Below are 18,380 nucleotides of genomic sequence, written 5' to 3'. Positions count from 1 at the left end.
CAATTTTTCCTTTTTAACAAAGTATAATAAAACATTAAAAAAAACCCAAAACAGAATACTTGACATTTACAAGAGAATTTCCTCTTTTTCTTGGGGACACTTGTTTCCTACCTCTTTAGGGTCACTAATTGGTTCCTTTTTGGGGAAAGATTTCTTCCTCTTGTAAAGACTTCCACTGCCAGCTGTCTCTTCAAGATCACTGCTAACCAGCTCCTCCACGGAAAAAGATTTTTCTTGGATTTGGAGAAGGAGACAGATTCCATTCCATTCTCCTGAGGAGCCCCCTGGGGCTTTTGCTGAGCAATATTTTTCAAGTTTTGCATTTCTTTTAATCTGAGGGGCTGAATTTCAATAAAATATAATTTACATAAAATAATATTTGCCAATTTTAAGTGTACAATTCAATGAGTTTACACAAATGTCTGCAGTCATGCAACCACCACCACAATCATGATAAAGAGCATTTTTTATAATTCCAAAAAGTTCTCTGGAGCCCTTCTGCAGTCAATCCCTTCTCCCCACCCCCGACGCCCCCGGCAATCATTGATCTGCTTTCTCTCACTATGGTTTTACCTTTTCTGGAATTTCATATCAACGAGATCATACAGCATGTATTCTCTTTGTGTCCTGATTCTTTCACTCAGCATAATCGTTTTGAGATTCACTCATGTGGATGGACGTATCGGTTCATTTTTATTGCTGAGTAGTATTTCGATCTATGGATGTGCCACATTTTGTTTATGCATGAGCCGGTTGACAGATATTTGGGTTGTTTCCAGTTTGGGGCTATTATAAATAATGCATAATTAGCCTTTTTAAAAGCGGGAAGGAGGGCAATCCCATCTAAAGCAAGTTGGGTTTTATTTTATTTTCTCCTCCCTGCGGGGCATCAGTACTATAGGTTCCTTTTACCTTTAAAAACGGCGATGAAAACAAATCTCATACATTTTGGTTATAATGATCCTTTAATGTCAATGTTCTGTGCGTGTTTATTAAGTGTCTGAATCCTAATCAATATAAGGAAAAAAACCTCTAAAGACTCTGAAGGGACACTTCACAACCAATGATAGAAAATACAAGTCGTTCCCCTAGTGAGGTAAACTTTGGATCACATCGGGTTTATCTGAGGAAAACAGCCCGCAGAAAGTATCTTTAGATCTGAAAAACACTACACTTTCAAGATTAAGGATTCCATTTACTTACAAATAGGAACCCTGAAACACCTACGACTCCAGACCTCCCGGCCAGAAGCAGCGAGCGGGGGCTGCTCTTCCTTGCGATGCACGGGCTTTTCATTGCGGTGGCCTCTCCTGTTGCGGAGCACGGGCTCTAGGTGCGCGGGCTTCAATAGTTGTGGCGCGTGGGCTCAGTAGTTTTGGCTCGTGGGCTCTAGAGCGCAGGCTCAGTAGTTGTGGCATACGGGCTTAGTTACTCAGTGGCATGTGGGATCTTCCCAGACCAGGGCTCGATCCCGTGCCCTCTGTATTGGCGGGTGGATTCTTAACCACTGCGTCACCAGGGAAGCCCGAGTAAGTGCTTTGTATGCCGGGATTTGTAGTCCGTGAAATACTCGTCCCAGCCAAGATGGCGGAGTTGCTAATGACGTGCCCCGAGGGAGTCTGGGTCGCAAGGGGATTGGGCGGTGCGGGGATTCCGCGGGCGGGAAGCTAAGACCAGGCGTCCTGAAGTCTCGCGAGATCCTGGCGGGGCCCAAAGGAAAGCAGGGTTCTGCTTAGAAGGAGGGGCGTCCGTTGGGGGCGGAGTTCTGTTCGGAGTGGGCCGGGAGTCGTTAGGTGCCGGCGTAGTGGCGTTTAGGCCGAGCTACCGCGATGAGGAGCGAAACCGTGGCCATGAAGGAGGAGAAGGAGCATAGGCCTAAGGAGAAACGAGTAACCCTCTTGACTCCCCCGGGGGCCACAGGCAGCGTCTGTGGGGCTTCGGGGGACGGCATCAAAGCGGAAGATAAGCAGGATCGGAACAAGGAGAAGAAAGAGGCGTTGAGCAAGGTGACTGGCCGGCTGTCGACCCAGGAGAGGGCGGGACCGTTCTGCCACCCGTGGAGGATGGTTGGGAAGGGGCTGCCTTCTTCCTCTCCCAGTCTCTTCCTCTGTTTCTTCACTTAAGTGAAAATCGCATCACCCTGTCTCATCCACTCGCCAGAAATGGGGGAGCCCCTGCGCGCCGAGCCCCGGGATGGGAGTGAGGGAGGGCGGGGGGATTCCCAGACAAGAAGGGTTTAGGTCAGAGCTGTGAGATAATAATGGGAGGGGGAGCGATAGTGAAAAGAATGAGGAATTGGAGGGGAATTATTGAATAGTGAAGGGGCCATCAAGGGTGGGAGTAGTTTGTGATAGGAAAATTAATAGAGGCTAGTTGAGGGAGTGTGTGGGTGGGGGATATTATGGTCTGGGGGCCAGATCGGGTGCATCCTTATTTGGGGAGCAATGAGGGAATTTGTGGTATTCCTTAGAATTTTGAATTCTTTATGCTGATTGAGTAAGGATTTTATTTTAGGATGTGTTGGATGTGGTAGGGAAATATTAATAAATCAAGAATTCATGGCACCCACAAAAGACCAGGGTTGGTTTACTAATTTCTTACCACTGCTGAAAATGGGTGATAGAAAATGAGGCGAAGACCTAGTAAACTGGGGCTTCAGGTTAACAGAACCTGAGATTTTCCTTGCTCCAGGCAGTTCTCGTTTTTGAGAGTTGGTGTTTTTTTTTTAACTACGTTACTATTATGTTTGACTAATCATTCTGAGCTTTCTGAACATTCTCTTGGGTTTTTATAAGTGATCTCATCTTTTAAAGGCCAACTTTCTTCAGGGACAGTGATTCAGGTTTGACAGAAAATTGATTTGTACTAATTTTATTTTCCTTATTCATTTCTTAAGGTGGTAATACGGAGATTACCGCCCACTTTGACCAAGGAGCAGCTTCAGGAACATCTTCAGCCTATGCCTGAGCATGATTATTTTGAGTTTTTTTCTAATGATACTAGGTAAAATAAATAAATAAAGAGGGAGGGGGTAAATGAAAAAGGTTTCTTCCATTCTTTTTAATCCTACTAATGTTTTCCATTTGATTTTTGAGCCTATCTTTTTAACATATGCATACTTGTAATTCAGTCAGACACCTGCAAGCACATTGACATAATTGCTTTCCTCCCTGCAGCCTGTATCCTCATATGTATGCCAGAGCATACATCAACTTTAAAAACCAGGAGGACATTATTTTGTTCAGGGATCGTTTTGATGGTTATGTATTCCTTGACAATAAAGGTAAGTCCTTTTAACTGAGGGGGGTGGTTTCTTTGTCATTTGTATGTTTAAGACAATGTGTGTATCACAGTGTTTTCTCGATGCCTTCATGGCGTTTCTAAAATCCTGGGTGATAAGATGAGCAACATTTAAAGAGTTTTACACATTTGATAAGCTTATGACAGCCTTATAAATAGATAATATGACTTTTTACAGTCCTCAGGTATTTGTATTAACCTGTTATTTCTGTAGTTTGATCAACTGAATGAAATTGCCACAGTTCTCTCTTCCTGTGACTTCTTTTGCCCGGTATTAGATGATCTGTTGTTTTGAGTATTTACTAGTTTTAACAGTGATACTGATAAATGACTCTTTAAACTTGTATGACAAATTTTAAATATTTACTTCTCATCTTGCTTCAAGGACTAACACTTATTTAAGTCAGATTCTTTATGTCAATAGTTGCCAGCTGGAGTACTGTTTAACATTCTAAGTTGTATATAATTAAAACATTGAACTTGATGATTTCCCACTTTGTATCCAGGAGTTTATAGGGAAGAAAAACTTCTGCCTTAACTCTCATTTTATTATCTGCTGCTTGCAACATTTAGTCAGAGAATGTCCATGCTTCCATTTGCCACTTTTCTTTTGGCTTTGCAATCATAGGTGAATGATGTGTCTTTTTGTTAGGTCATGTTTTTTCAGTATTAGTTCAAAGTTGGTAAAAAGGAAATCTTTGTCAGGAAATATGCCAGTAGAAGTTGAAGGATTGCTACTGTGTTTGTCCAGCTTTTATTAATCCCCTCAAACCAGCTACTTCTCCACTCCAAGTTTATTCCAGCAGATAGCAGTGATTTCCTGGAAATCTGAGTTGTGTTTAACTTTTTTCCTCTCTTTTTTATCCCTTACATTTAAACAAGTGAAGGATTTTTGTCAATTTACCGCTTTTTAATATCTTGTTCATCTAGACTTAGTAATACTTTCACACTTTATATCCTCATCACCAAATGCTTAGACAACCAGTCTCTAACCTTATAGGATTTTCCATTTTTTTCCACTTTCTGTATAATTTAATAGTCTTATATTGCCATGAAATTAATCTTTTTGAAAATAGTGACTTAAGATAGCAGTTGTGAACAAAAGTCCAAATTCCTTAGTCTGGTAGTCAGCATCTTCCATAGTTTGGCCTCACTTCTGTTTTTTTTCAGCCTGTCTTCCACAATTTCCTTCTGTTTCAGTCTGGTTTATCTGTTCCTTCTCAAATGTATCAGTTATTAAGGTAATATGATTCTGCATTCACTAGGATTTCTAAAACCTTGTTTCCTGTGTGACTGCTTTGTGATGCCTAAGGGTCAATTCTAGTAATTTATCCTGGCTTATGTTTACATGCCAAAGATCTAAGGATGGAATTTTTTTTTTTTTTTTTTGCGGTACGCGGGCCTCTCACCGCTATGGCCTCTCCCGTTGCGGAGCACAGGCTCCGGACGCGCAGGCCCAGCAGCCATGGCTCACGGGCCCAGCCGCTCCCTGGCATGTGGGATCCTCCTGGACCGGGGCACGAACCCGCGTCCCCTGCATCGGCAGGCGGACTCCCAACCACTGCGCCACCAGGGAAGCCCAGGATGGAATTTTATACCTTGTATGACATTATTCTATAGCAGGGATCTGGTGTATTTTTCCAGTAGTCACTTGGGTTTTTTTTTTAATTGAGATATAACTCACATACCATAAAATTCAATGGTTTTTAGTATATTCACAAGTTTTGTAACCATTACCACTATGTAATTCCAGAATGTATACATCACTTCAAAAAGAATCCTGTATTCATTAGCAGTCATCTCCCATTCTCCTCTCCCACTAGACCCTGGCAACCACTGATCTAACTATGGATTTCCTTATTCTGGACATTTCATATGAACTGAATCATACAATATGTGGCCTTTTGTGACTGCCTCTTTTACTTAGTATGTTTTCAAGGTTCATCCATGTTATAGTATGTATCATTACCTCGTTGCTTTTTTTGGTTTTTTGCATTATTAAAAATTGTGGTAAAATGCACAAATAAAATTTACCATCTTAACCATTTTTAAATGTGCAGTTCAGTAGTGTTGAGTACATTCACATTGTTCTGCAACCAATCTCTAGAACTTCTTCTTGTAAGGCTGAAACTCTACCTGTTAAACAACTCCCCATTTCTCCCTCTCCCAGCCTCTTGCAACTACATTCTACCTCTATGAACCACCCTTCTGTCTATGAAGTTGACCATTCTAGGTACCTCATATAAGTGGAATCATAGTATTTGACTTCTAGTGACTAGCTTATTTCACTTAGCATAATGTCCTCAAGGTTAATCCATGTTGTAGCATGTGTCAGAATCTCCTTTTCCATTGTATTTATATACTTCATTTTCTTTATCCATTCATCTGTTGAGGGACATTTGGCTATTGTGAATAATGCTGCTATGAATGTACAAGCATCTGTTCAAGTCTCTGCTTTCACTTCTTTTGAATACATACCCAAAAGTGGAATTGCGGGGTCATATGGTAATTCTATTTTTAATTTTTTTGAGGAACCACCATACTGTTTTCCATAGTGGCTGCACCATTTTATATTCCCACCAGCAATGCATGAAGGTTCTAATTTCTCCATGTCCTTGCCAACACTTGCTATTTTCTGGGGGTTTTTTCCCCTTTAATAGTAATCATTCTGACAGGTATAAGATGGTATTTCATTGTGGTTTTGATTGGCATTTCCCTAATGATTAGTGAGGTAATAGTTTAATCTTTTCATATGCTTGAGCACATAGCATCTTTTCATTTGCTTATTGGCCATTTGTATACCATCTCTGGAGAAATGTCTATTCGAGTCCTTTGAACATTTTTTAATCAGATTATTTGGGGGTTTTTTTGTTGAGTTGTAGTTCTTTACGTATTCTGTATATTGACCCCTTATCAGATATATGATTTGCAAATATTTTCTCCAATTCTATAGGCTTCCTTTTCTCTCTGTTGATTATGTCCCTAGATGCACAGAAGTTCTTAATTTTTAAAAAAATTTATTTTATTTATTTTTATTTTTGGCTGTGTTGGGTCTTTGTTGCTGGGCACAGGCTTTCTCTAGTTGTGGCAAGTGGAGCTGCTCTTCATTGTGGTGCGCGGGCTTCTCATTGCGGTGGCTTCTCTTGTTGCGGAGCATGGACTCTAGGCGCACGGGCTTCAGTAGTTGTGGCTCGCGGGCTCTAGAGCACAGGCTCAGGAGTTGTGGCACACAGGCTTAGTTGCTCCGCGGCATGTGGGATATTCCCGGACCAGGGCTCGAACCCGTGTCCCCTGCATTGGCAGGCGGATTCCCAACCACTGTGCCACCAGGGAAGCCCCATAAGTTCCTAATTTTGATGTAGCACAGTTTATCTATTTTTCACTTTTGTTGCCTGTGCTTTTGGTGTCTCCTGGTGTATTTTTTAATAACAGCTTTACTGAGATATAATGCATATGCCATAAAATTCACCCTTTTAAAGTGTACTGTTCAGTGTTTTTTAGTATATTCACAGAGTTGTGCAGCTGTCGCCACAATCTAATTTTAGAACACATTTCTCTAAAGAGAAACCTCGTACCCATTAGCTGTTACTCCTTATCTCTAGACAAGCACTAACCTACTTTCTATCTGTAGCTTTACCTGTTCTAGAGATTTCTGATGTATATTTTTGCACTTATAAAAAATCAATTTTATTAAGGTATAATTTACATATTAAAATGCATCCATTTTATGTGTGCATTTGGTGACTTTTGACATATTTATACCCCTGTATAATCAGTATTGTGATCTGGTTTTTTTGTTTGTTTGTTTGTTTGTTTTGGCCATGCTGCCTGGCTTGCAGGATCTTAGTTCCCCCACTAGGGATTGAACCTAGGCCCCTGCAATGAAAGTGCCGAGTACTAACCACTGGACTGCCAGGGAATTCCCTCTGATGTATTTTTTAAATGAAAATTAGTTTGTAGATTTTTTTCCCCCACATATCACAATATCACACTTAGAAGTTGAATTTAAATGAGTATTTTAATTCCCTCCCATATCTTTTCACTAAGTTATCAGTATGAACTGGGGGCTCCTTTGGTAACATGTTGATTTTAGTTGTGCCAATGTGATTTATGCCTGTTGGGAGACCTATTCAGACCACTGTCATCAAAGGAAGCCTAGAGAGTGGTGGGTTGAGTCTCTTGTATCCACTTTTGACCTTTTCTTTCTTACAACAAGTATGCTATTTTTTCTAAACAGGTCAGGAATATCCTGCCATAGTAGAATTTGCACCTTTTCAAAAAGCTGCAAAAAAGAAGACTAAGAAAAGAGATACTAAAGTTGGGACTATCGATGATGGTACAGTATAGCTCTAGTTATGTAATGCTAATGCCATGTTTTTTTTAATTTAATTTTTATTTTATATTGGAATATAGTTGATTTACAGTGTTGTGTTAGTTTCAGGTGTACAGCAAAGTGATTCTGTTATACATATATTCATTCTTTTTCAGGTTCTTTTCCCATATGGGTTATTACAGAATATTGAGTAGAGTTCCCTGTGTTGTATATATAGTAGGGCCATGGGTTTTTTAAAAATATTACCTTTGTGGGAATTAAGTGGACTCCAATCTTTTAAATTAAGAAAACATAGGAAATAAAGTTCATGAGAAATGTAATTCACTGATGAAAGCTTTGCTTGTTAGAATGGAGGTGGGTTTCCTCTAGTTTTCACTCTCTTTGGCTAATGGCTTTTCATCCCTTCACCATTAAGCAATATATTTTGACTGTTGAGTAGTAAATCACTTTAGGTATATTAGAAGACAATGGGAAGAAATCAGATGTTTCAAATTACAACTCCTTGAGGGCTCTTACCATTTTTTTTTTTTTTTTTTTTTTTTTTTTTTTTTTTTTTGCGGTACACGGGCCTCTCACTGTTGTGGCCTCTCCCGTTGTGGAGCACAGGCTCTGGACGTGCAGGCTCAGCGGCCATGGCTCACAGGCCTAGCCACTCCACGGCATGTGGGATCTTCCCGGACTGGGGCACGAACCCGTATCCCCTGCAGCGGCAGGCGGACTCTCAACCACTGCGCCACCAGGGAAGCCCTCTTACCATTTTTATGATTATTTATTTGACTTTTGGTTTCCATTTTTATAAAGAGGAAGCGTTATCATTGAGAGCTGTGATGGAAAATTTTCTATACTTGAGTAACTTAATATAAAGTATCTGTAGTGGCCAATCCTGTTTTCTAGGCTTTGAATATGCAGTTAACTGCACACATAGTAATTACATTGAACTGAAATACTAGAACTAAAAGACTGAAATAATTGCCATTTACGGTAAACTGGATCCAGATTTTGAGATCTCTGTAATGTGGTTGTGTTGGCTAAGGACTTAGCTGCAATATTTTATATCAGATGGGCATTTTAGAATCAACTAGTTTGGTTTCCATTATTTGTTACTATAATGGGTATTTTATAAGGAAAAGACAGAAAAGACTTAACGCACAGCTGCTTATTGATTATATCATAGATTCAGACCGTGAAGACTAGATCAAGTGACATGCTCCACAGTGCATGCTCCAGATACAACATAATGACTCAGATGTGTTACCCTTTCTGATGTCGGAGGCATCTAGGAAGGAATTCCAGAAGTTACTATCACCTCTAGTGCCACATCTAGGACATCTGCCCTCATTTATCTGTTTAGAACACCTGATTTTCATATGCTGAGTTTAATGAAAGTGAGGTGTACTGATGCAGAAACTGCTTACATGCTATAAATGATAGTCTCTGAAGGTCCCATAACTGTAGCTTGCAGTTCTCCCATAGATAATATTTCCTATTTTGTTTAAAGTCTGTATGTTTTCTATTTACTTAAACAATTATTTAGATCCAGAATATAGAAAATTTTTGGAAAGTTATGCTGCAGATAATGAGAAAATGACATCTACTCCAGAGACACTGCTAGAGGAAATAGAAGCAAAAAATAGAGAATTAATAGGTAAGTGGGCAAAAGGAATTAAGGGCAACAGCTTTTTCATCAGAAGACCTGTCAGACTCCCACTTCTGTCACTTGCTAGCTGTTTGACCATGGGAAAGGCACTAACTTCTTTAAGACTCTGTTTGTTCTACTATAAAGTGCAGATAATACCTGCCTCACAGGATTATGAGAATGCATTGATAAGATGGGAAAAATTCTGACTTATTTAGTGCCACACAAATGTAACAGAAGTATAAAAAGTTTGAAGACTCATATAGGACCTTAAGATGTTGGTAAGCCTTTGAAGATCAATTGGTGTTTTCTAGTAATAAGTTCATATTCCTAAAAAAAATTTTGACCTGAAAATGTCAAAAAATGAAGTTAGTTACTGCAAAATTGAAAACCACTTGAGAAATTCTAGCTTGGATATTGGTTTTAGTAGTAAGTTGTCACTACTATATCAGCTCTAAACATAAGCATAGCCTCTGACCCAGGATTTCCACTCCTAGGAATTTATCCTAGGAAGGAAGTATGCTTTTCAAAAAGCTAGCTACAAGGTTAGATAGCATTGTTCAGAATATTGAAGAATGAGTTAAATATTCTTCTAAAACTTGGTTTTTATTAATGGATGCATAGTATAAGCCCATCTCCGATACTTTCCATAGAATAAATTTCCAGAAGTGGAATTATGGGGTCAAAAGTATTAGATATTTTTAGCCCCTTACCCCAGTTTCTTCCTGGTTGAGCAAATTTATACTCCCATCTGTAAAACAAGAGAATGTCCTTTGCACTTTATTCTCACTGACCGGGAATTGCTCCTTTTAATAATTGTTTTATTGTTTTAATTTGAATTTCTTAACTTTTAAAAAATTATTTTAAACCTTCAGAATCGAAATAGAATACTGTAAAACTTCTTTCCAATAATATAGTTGTGAACTTACTGTTTAAGGGGTGTAGTTTTCCCACCTTGGGTGGTTGGCAGGGAATGTCAGAAAACGGAATCCTTTCTAGGGGTTGATTAAGTATTATTAATAATCTGTTTACATTTATGTAGCTAAAAAGACAACCCCACTTTTGAGCTTCCTGAAAAACAAGCAGGTAAACCTTTTGTTTTTATAGTTCTCTCAATACTTCTATTTCATTGGTTTGCATTCTGTGAATATAAGAGCATTGGGATCCTATAGGAGAGATAGCTGCTTTTTCTACCATTATTCTTAAAAGAGTTGGCTCATTGGCCTCACTCTCTGGCCTTCTCCTTCACTCTGGTTGTTGGACCAGAGATTCACTCTGCAAAACCAGGGAGTCCTTAGCTTGCTCCAGAGACACTCTCTTGATTTCCTGAAAGCCTCTGGATAATGTAGTAAGGCAGCATTGGGAGACTCTGATATTAGCAGGCCCTGGTCTTTATTCTCTCTCATATTTTGAATGGGGTGGTGAGGGGGTTAAGGAGATAGAAAATGGGAAGGAAAGATGATACAGTTCAGTGGGTGCCCACCGTACCTTCAAGACTAAGTTTTTGGTGGCAGTTATCTTGTTTGAAGGTTTGTGTTGATGTTTCTTTCTAGAGGATGAGAGAAGAAAAGAGAGAAGAAAGAAGGAGGCGAGAAATAGAAAGAAAAAGACAAAGAGAAGAAGAGAGGAGGAAGTGGAAAGAAGAAGAGAAACGAAAAAGGAAAGATATAGAAAAGCTAAAGAAGATAGACAGAGTTCCAGAAAGGGACAAATTAAAGGATGAACCAAAGATTAAGGTATGAAAATAACTTAAACTGACTGCATGTTGCTGAAATTTGCATGTACTGTATTTACTTCTTCAAATATGCATGCATCTTGTGTTGGTGTAAACAGTTTTTTTGGTTTTGTTTTTGTCTTTTTTGGGGGGGGAGTGAATCAACAGAAGCCTTTCCTGTAATAGTAATAGTATTATTCTTTTAATTTAAGATAATTTAAAAGATTAAGTAGTTTACATGGTATTCAGTGCAGATCTGTGTTATTTTTAATCATTGAAAATGTTCAATTTTGGATTATTATTTTCTCAATTCTTCATAAATAAGGGCTTAGGGCTGGCTGGCATGAATTATGGGTTTTATTCAGCTTTTCCTTCATTTTTGATACATGAAGTTGCCTCATCTGTTTGTTTTCCACTGTCCTCAGGTACACAGGTTTCTGTTACAAGCTGTGAATCAGAAAAATGTAAGGACCAAGTACATGATACAGAGCACCTAGTATCATGTCACACACACAGGTCTTAGTTAATAAGTCCTTTTGGTGGTGGTGGTAGTGTTACCTGTAGAAAACCCCTTCAGACTGACCTAAGTCTTCTTAAAAGCTGAGCCATTTTAAATTCCTACCTTAGAAGGAAGCTCCGATGACTTGCTGATGCTCTGCTGGGTACCCAGGAGCTTCAACAATATACAACTAGAGGACAACCATGCCTAAAGAGCTCTTTCCCTTCTCTTCTTTTTATATGCCTCTCATAACTGGCTGCCTTGTGGGAGTACTAGGGATATACCCCCTGCATTATGTCCTTTCCCCTCTCACAGGATTCCCCACGTTACCTTCTTGCATCTACCTGGGAATCTGTGAGCAGCAGATTCTGATTAATATATTGCATGTAGGAAGAGGAAAACCTATAGAAAGATCCCAGCCTTGCTACTTCCCTTCTGAGGGCATGGCTTGGCAGCCCTTGCTTCAGCGAACTTCCTGGGGAAGTACTTGTACATAGTACTTCAGAGAAAGTCAGAGAAAATCTCACCGAGGTGATGGCAGGGTCTCCTTTTACCTCCTCAAAATTCAGCCGTTCACGTGGCTAGGGTTCCCCTAGGCTCTCCAGGACTCATTATTGGTGATAAGGGGCTTGGCGGCAGGGTGGGGAGGTTCCCATCTTAATTCCTTCTAGCGATTTCTCTGTCCGCCATGCCACAAGTGACTTGACTTGCTATTTCTGTCAGCAAGGCAGAAGGTAGAGCCAGCCATGCTAGAGATATCCGTTAATGTTCTTATTAGAGTAATGAACATCTTGGCTTCTAACAAAGATGTTCATTAGAGAAATAAGAACACTTCCAGTGAAACCTGCACATGGTATCCTCACTTTACACTGGTGCCTTCTTAGTGTCCAGTTTGGACTCACCATTTGCAGTGGCTGTCTGTGTGCTGAAACACTGCATGCTTAAGTCTTGTGGTGCTTTGCCTCTTGCTTGGTGGCTTGTATGATGCCTTCACCCTGAGACGAAACTTTCTATGACGCCTTCACTCTGAGACTTGAAATTCTTCTATTTTGCCTAAAAATCTCTCTGAATATCCAACACTTGGGGGTATTCTAGAGAGATTTATAGAAGTGGCATGAGAAAGAAATTTTTGTTCGCAATTTGGACTTTATAAACCACTTTTAGTTTAGAATTGCATTCTGTCATATATATGACATTGAGCAGAATTCCTATTCAGTAGAGATGGAACTTCACAGTTCCATTGTATGAGGTATTTGGATTTTTAAATCAAATGCCAAATAATTTTTGCTTTTCATCTCTAATGATAATATGATTGTACCATCATAAGTATGTAACTACTCTCAGACTCAAGGCAAAATTATTCCTGCAATGGATCTCTCCTTTGGTGACCAAGGTATTTGTCATTATAATTACTACATAAAAATAGTCCAGCAGTAATGATCTGCTTAGCATTTTAAATTCATAACCATATTTTCCTATCAAGTTATGCCAACATGCTGGAGCTACAGAAGGCATACTTGAAAGTGTACGTTGGTCTACTTAAAGGTTGACCCATTTAAGCCAAAGGAGTCTTGATCCTATTGCCACAAAGTGATTAAACCACTTCATTTGAGTGGATAACACTTTCACATTAATAGCGTCCTTTTAGCAAATTACTGCTCTCGTGCACTAGTTGTTCACCTGAAAGTTTATGAGTACCTGAAGAGACGGGGGCCTTCTATAGCCTAAATTGAAAATATTTAGTATATTATTTTCTTTGGTAGAATCAGAAGACAGTGTCCCACCCTTCAAAATAAACTTAAATTTGTTCTCTTTAAAGCTGCTCAAGAAGCCAGAAAAAGGCGATGAAAAAGAATTGGACAAAAGAGAAAAGGTCAAGAAATTGGACAAAGAGAATCTGAGTGATGAAAGAGCCAGTGGGCAGAGTTGTCCATTGCCCAAACGTTCTGATGGTGAATTTAAAGATGAAAAGCCTAAGAGGTCGGTAGTCGAGGGCTCTTTGGTACATTTGTTTTTGGTATGTTTCTAGGTGCTAGTTTTACTGCTACTTTCTGGACTTGTACCTGAATCAAGATACTTGGTTTTACGAGGTGTAGGGGGATGAGGAGGACAGGTTTCAAATATTTTAGTATCTTAATCTGGGTGAATGACTTTGGGGTTTTTTTTTTATTGTTTTTCAAAATACTAGTAGTTTTTTTTTAATGCTGCTCTAAAAGTTCAACCTCATTGTAGTGGCCAAGTCAGGATCAGAATGTTCCTGCATTTGTGATTAGAAGAACTTTGAGGGTGCATACTCAGATTTGTTTTTCACGCAGACCTGAAGATGAGAGTGGCAGAGAATACAGGGAGAGGGAGCGGGATTATGAACGAGACCAAGAGCGCGCCCTGCGGGAAAGAGAGAGGCTGAAGCGGCAGGAGGAAGAGCGCCGCAGGCAGAAGGAGCGCTATGAGAAAGAGAAGGCTTTTAAAAGAAAGGAAGAAGAAATGAAAAAAGAGAAAGAAGCCCTTCGGGATAAAGGAAAGAAGCCTGAAAGTACAGAACCAGTAGGCAGCTCAGAAAAAACTGAAAAGAAAGAGGAAGTGGTTAAGAGAGATCGCATAAGAAACAAGGTGCTGCTTTTCGTTAAACTTATTTTCATGAGGATTTCTTTTTCTTTTCCTTCAAGTATATAAGGAAAGGGCTAGCTCGTTGTTCATTATAGAATTTTAGGGGAACTTTAACTATCTGCACCTCTTTTTCAGTCTTGGTGGGGTCCTTTTATTAACTTATTGTTAATAAGTTTGTGTATGTATTTCAAACACACACAAAAGTAGAGAGAACAGAGGAATAGTGTGATGTACCCATCACCCAGCTTCAGCAATTATCACCTCATGGCCAATCTTCTTTCTACTCTAGCCTATCTTACTCCTACTAGATTACTTTCAAGCAAATCCTAGACAGATAATTTCTTCTTTAAATACGTCAATATTAAGAGTAAAGACTTTTTTTTGGCCACGCCCCGAGGTGGCATGCGGGATCTTAGTTCCCCAGCCAGAGATCGAACCCATACCCCCTGCAGTGGAAATGCAGAGTTTTAACCACTGGACTGCCAGGGAAGTCCCAAAGGCTTTTTTTCTTTTTCTTTTTTTTTTGTTTTTTTTTTTCCGGTACGTGGGCCTCTCACTGTTGTGGCCTCTCCTGTTGCAGAGCGCAGGCTCCGGACGTGCAGGCCCAGCGGCCATGGCTCACGGGCCCAGCTGCTCCGCGGCATGTGGGATCTTCCCGAACCGGGGCACGAACCCGTGTCCCCTGCATTGGCAGGCGGACTCTCAACCACTGCACCACCAGGGAAGCCCAAGACTCTTTTTCTTAATAAAATAACCCTAATATCATTTTCACACCAGAAAAAAAAACCAAAACTGACAATAACTCCTTAGCATCCTACCTACTCAGTGTTCAGATTTTCCCAATTGTCTCATTAACATCTTTTTTATAGGCTCTAAACAAGGTCCACAAACTGTATTTGCTTGAAATGTTCCCTTAAGTGTCTCTTAATCTAGACAATTCCTCCTCCTCTTGTTTTCCTACCATTTATTTGTTGCAGAATCCAGTTTGCCCTGTAGAGCTTCTAACAGTCCAGATTGGCTAATTACATCCCTGTGGTATCATTTAACATGTTCCTCTACCTTCTGTGTTTCCTTGAAAACCAGTAGTCATATCTAGAGCAGGGTCAGCAAATTTTTTCTGTCAAGGGCCAGATGGTAAATATTTCAGGCTTTGTGGGCCATGTGGTCTCTGTCACAACCGGTAAGCTTTGCAGGAAAGTAGGCATAGGCAACATGTAAAAGAATAAGCCTGGCTGTGTGCCAATCAAACTTTATTCACAGAAACAGGTGGCCCCTCATCTAGAGGCTTGAATATATTCAGACTCAATTGTTGGCAAGAATACTTGATAGATGGTGTTGTGCAGTTCCTACTGCATCATATCAGGAAGCATACAATGTCTGGGTATCCTTTTATTGTGACGTTAAGATTGATCAATAGTAATCGTATTATGGTTATGTGATAGGATGTCCTTGCTCTTAAGATACACAGGCTGAAATATTTAGCAATGAAGGGTCATGATGTCTGCACTTACTCTCAAATGGTTCTGCAAAAATATAATGTGTCTATATACGTGTATGCCTGCACACACTAGAGTCGGAAAAGGCACATGTGACAAAATGTTAACCATCGTGAATCTAGGAGAAAGGTATGAGGTATTTGTTGTACAAGTTTGGCAACATTTCTATAGATTAAAATTTTTTTAAGATAAAAAGTTGGAAAAACAACTGATCAATTAGTTCAGGTATTATAAGCCTGATCCATATATTATAAAAATTTTTATCAGCCTTTCTCCTAATAATTTTGTTTAGATGCGTTATTTCATAAGGCGGAGGAAAGGCAAGAAAAGCATTTGATCCTTTCCCTTTATTTACAGTATTCAGAGTAATGAGTTGGTGTCCCAGCAACTTGTAGGGGCTATCCATGAGTTTTGTTCCGTTTAGTCTTTAAGAACTTGTGGATTTAGAAATATTTGGTGTACTCCAACTTGTTACTATCAGTTACTGTCCTTGTTGATGGATGTTTAAATTGTCCCATCTTTGCATAGTAGGAGCCCCATCATCTGTTTCTTTAAATGCTACGCAGCAGTCTCATTTGTTTTAACGTTTCATCTTGTTAAAATAGTGAAATATTTTGCTGGAATTATTCACTTGGGAATAATGCTTTAAGGCTAACTTTCATATGTCAGAGAGAAAGGGCAAGGAAGGTTCATGTTTTATTGAATTTGAAAAAAGGCCTATACATTTAAGTTTTCCAGGGTCATACTGTCATAACCAAACACATTACTTGAACTGAGGGGTACCTGGTGACTTTATTGAGGATTATTTAGGAACCTGAGATCTAAAGTGCCACCTAGAGAGTCTCAAGCTAGGCTATTACCTTGTTAAACCTGAATTAAGAGACAGTCATATTTGTGCTAAGTTACAAGGGTCTGAGCTCATAACTTCAGGGAGGTCTTCATTTAAGACTTTGCATTCTTTATTATTTTTGTTTTTACTTCTAAAATTTTCTCAGGTGGTGGTGCATTTTAAAGTGAATTTACTGATGGGGAAGAGAGCCAGTGGCCATGGTTTCTAAGGAAAAACTATTCAAGCTGATTCAGTTCATCTTGAGGTGGTTAAGAAAATTAGGCAGTAGACTTATCAAAAATTTACTCTAGGCATATAAAATAATACGTATTTTTAACTGTTGCTTAAAAAGTGAAACGGTTGTTTATCTTTGTAGATAGGGGAAAGGAAGCGGGCAGTTTGAAGCAAATTAACCATCGGCACTTACTGTCATGTACTGTGCCCTCACATTTTGGTCTTGTGTGGGTTCTTTTTGGTATATGTCAATATATAACTTATGACTCTGAAAATCCCCTGTAAATGCTCAGTAGCAGTGTTGTAACATTAACATTTCATTTTACTTTAGGATCGCCCAGCAATGCAGCTTTACCAACCAGGAGCTCGAAGCCGAAATCGACTCTGTCCCCATGATGACAGCACCAAGTCTGGAGATTCAACCATAGAAAAAAAGCAGGAAAGTGGTATTAGCCATAGAAAAGAAGGAAGCGAGGAGTGATAGGTCCAAATGGCCTTAGGTGTCCTGACTGTCTAGGCAGCCAAAGAGCACGAATTAAGCAATCCAGAAGTGCCTTCAGGGCAAAGGAATAGAGAGAGAGAAAGGGGGTCGCTGTGCTGGTGGGGTACACTGCAGAGGAGTATGTTTTGCGTCAAAGCAGGAGCCCGATTGCAGGTTCAGATTGGAAGTACAATTTCATTTTTTATGCAGTTCATACAAATTAATTTTAAAGTGTCAGACAAAGCTGAGGGAGAGGACATACATTGCAGTTTGCAGGCAGGAGACGTCAAGAGAGGACTTAATTAGGTATGACACGAGAAGAAGATACGGGAACTGGCTCTAAAATCAAAAGGTTTTGTTAATCCTGGATTGAATTTTCTTAATTTCAGTGGAGCAGAGTCACTTTGAAGTCTTGTTCAGATCTAGTTATAGTCATTGTTGTTGATAACTGTTGACTTTGTGTAGTGTAGAAGCAACGAGCATGTAATTGTAATACAAGTACAGTGAAGGATATAACAGATTTTCGCTTCTGCAAAAATTTAAATAGTCATGTCTTGTCTATATCCTATGTCCTAAAGTTTTAGGATTAGTTTTAGTTTTTTGTTTGCTTACGTGAGCTTAGCATAAAAAAACCTTTTTTAACATCTCCTTTTGCCTTTAGCAATTTTTATATTACTAAAGCTTAACCCTTAGTTGGTGCTTGACAATCCAGTCTTTGTTTTATCTTAGGTCTCAAGCTGAGTGCCTACCGTCTCCAGGAAGGAAACTGCACCAATATTTGTTCCTGTTAAATAGCAACTTTTAATCTTAGTTTGTTTTGCGTCGATATCAATAAATATCAACATCACTCAAGTACGAAGCTAAGTGTTTATTAACTTTACAAAATAGCTGTTAGTTTTGAGAAATTAAGCTTTTGATACTTAATTAACCTTTTGGGAATTTTGAAAGTGGATGAATGATATTTGTTACTACCTTCACTAGCACTACGCCTATATTTTGCTCACCCAGAAGACCAAATCATGGTTCACCAGTCTTGTTCCATAAGAACCAAAATGTCTGGACAACATCCTTGAGCTGCTGCTTCATTTCCATCCTGCCATCTTCTCTAATGTGACGTCAGTTTGCCTTTACTTTATAAGTCACTGCTTTATGTTTACTCAGCTTTTAGAAACCAGTAGCCCAAGAGGCAGGTAAAGAGGAAGAGCCGTCGAAGGTGATTGAAAGAGAATGGTCCTCAACTGGGAGAGAGTA

At 39.4% G+C, this 18,380-nt stretch overlaps 1 protein-coding gene across 3 annotated transcripts; it reads left to right on the top strand.

Annotated features, from left to right (window-relative positions):
* The first annotated feature begins 1,750 nt into the window (after positions 1-1,750).
* On the top strand, positions 1,751-17,984 carry UPF3B (UPF3B regulator of nonsense mediated mRNA decay). 3 transcript variants are annotated; one of them, XM_032620993.1, is made up of 12 exons: positions 1,754-2,006; positions 2,897-3,003; positions 3,177-3,283; positions 7,538-7,636; positions 9,168-9,278; positions 10,312-10,355; positions 10,823-11,005; positions 11,409-11,447; positions 13,302-13,462; positions 13,798-14,092; positions 16,980-17,087; positions 17,859-17,984. In XM_032620993.1, the coding sequence occupies exons 1-12, from the start codon at positions 1,830-1,832 to the stop codon at positions 17,868-17,870; spliced, it is 1,443 nt and encodes a 480-aa protein (XP_032476884.1). In that variant the 5' UTR covers positions 1,754-1,829; the 3' UTR covers positions 17,871-17,984. The 3 variants fall into 3 exon arrangements, with proteins under 3 accessions (XP_032476886.1, XP_032476884.1, XP_032476883.1); XM_032620992.1 differs by having other exon boundaries at positions 16,980-17,984; XM_032620995.1 differs by lacking the exon at positions 11,409-11,447 and having other exon boundaries at positions 1,751-2,006; positions 16,980-17,984.
* The last annotated feature ends 396 nt before the right edge of the window (positions 17,985-18,380 follow it).

The sequence above is a fragment of the Phocoena sinus genome, chromosome X (assembly GCF_008692025.1).
Source record: "Phocoena sinus isolate mPhoSin1 chromosome X, mPhoSin1.pri, whole genome shotgun sequence".
NCBI classification, from domain to species: Eukaryota; Metazoa; Chordata; class Mammalia; order Artiodactyla; family Phocoenidae; genus Phocoena; species Phocoena sinus.
The sequence above is the reverse complement of the archived record's forward strand: the minus strand, read 5'-3'. Positions and strand labels throughout refer to the sequence as shown.

Bases quoted from the DNA above. Each gene is read 5' to 3' on its own strand.
- UPF3B (XM_032620992.1), top strand. From the start codon at position 1,830: ATGAGGAGCGAAACCGTGGCCATGAAGGAGGAGAAGGAGCATAGGCCT. The intron at 2,007-2,896 runs GTGACTGGCCGG...TCATTTCTTAAG, and splicing joins AGAAAGAGGCGTTGAGCAAG to GTGGTAATACGGAGATTACC. The intron at 13,463-13,797 runs GTCGGTAGTCGA...TTTTTCACGCAG, and splicing joins AAAGATGAAAAGCCTAAGAG to ACCTGAAGATGAGAGTGGCA.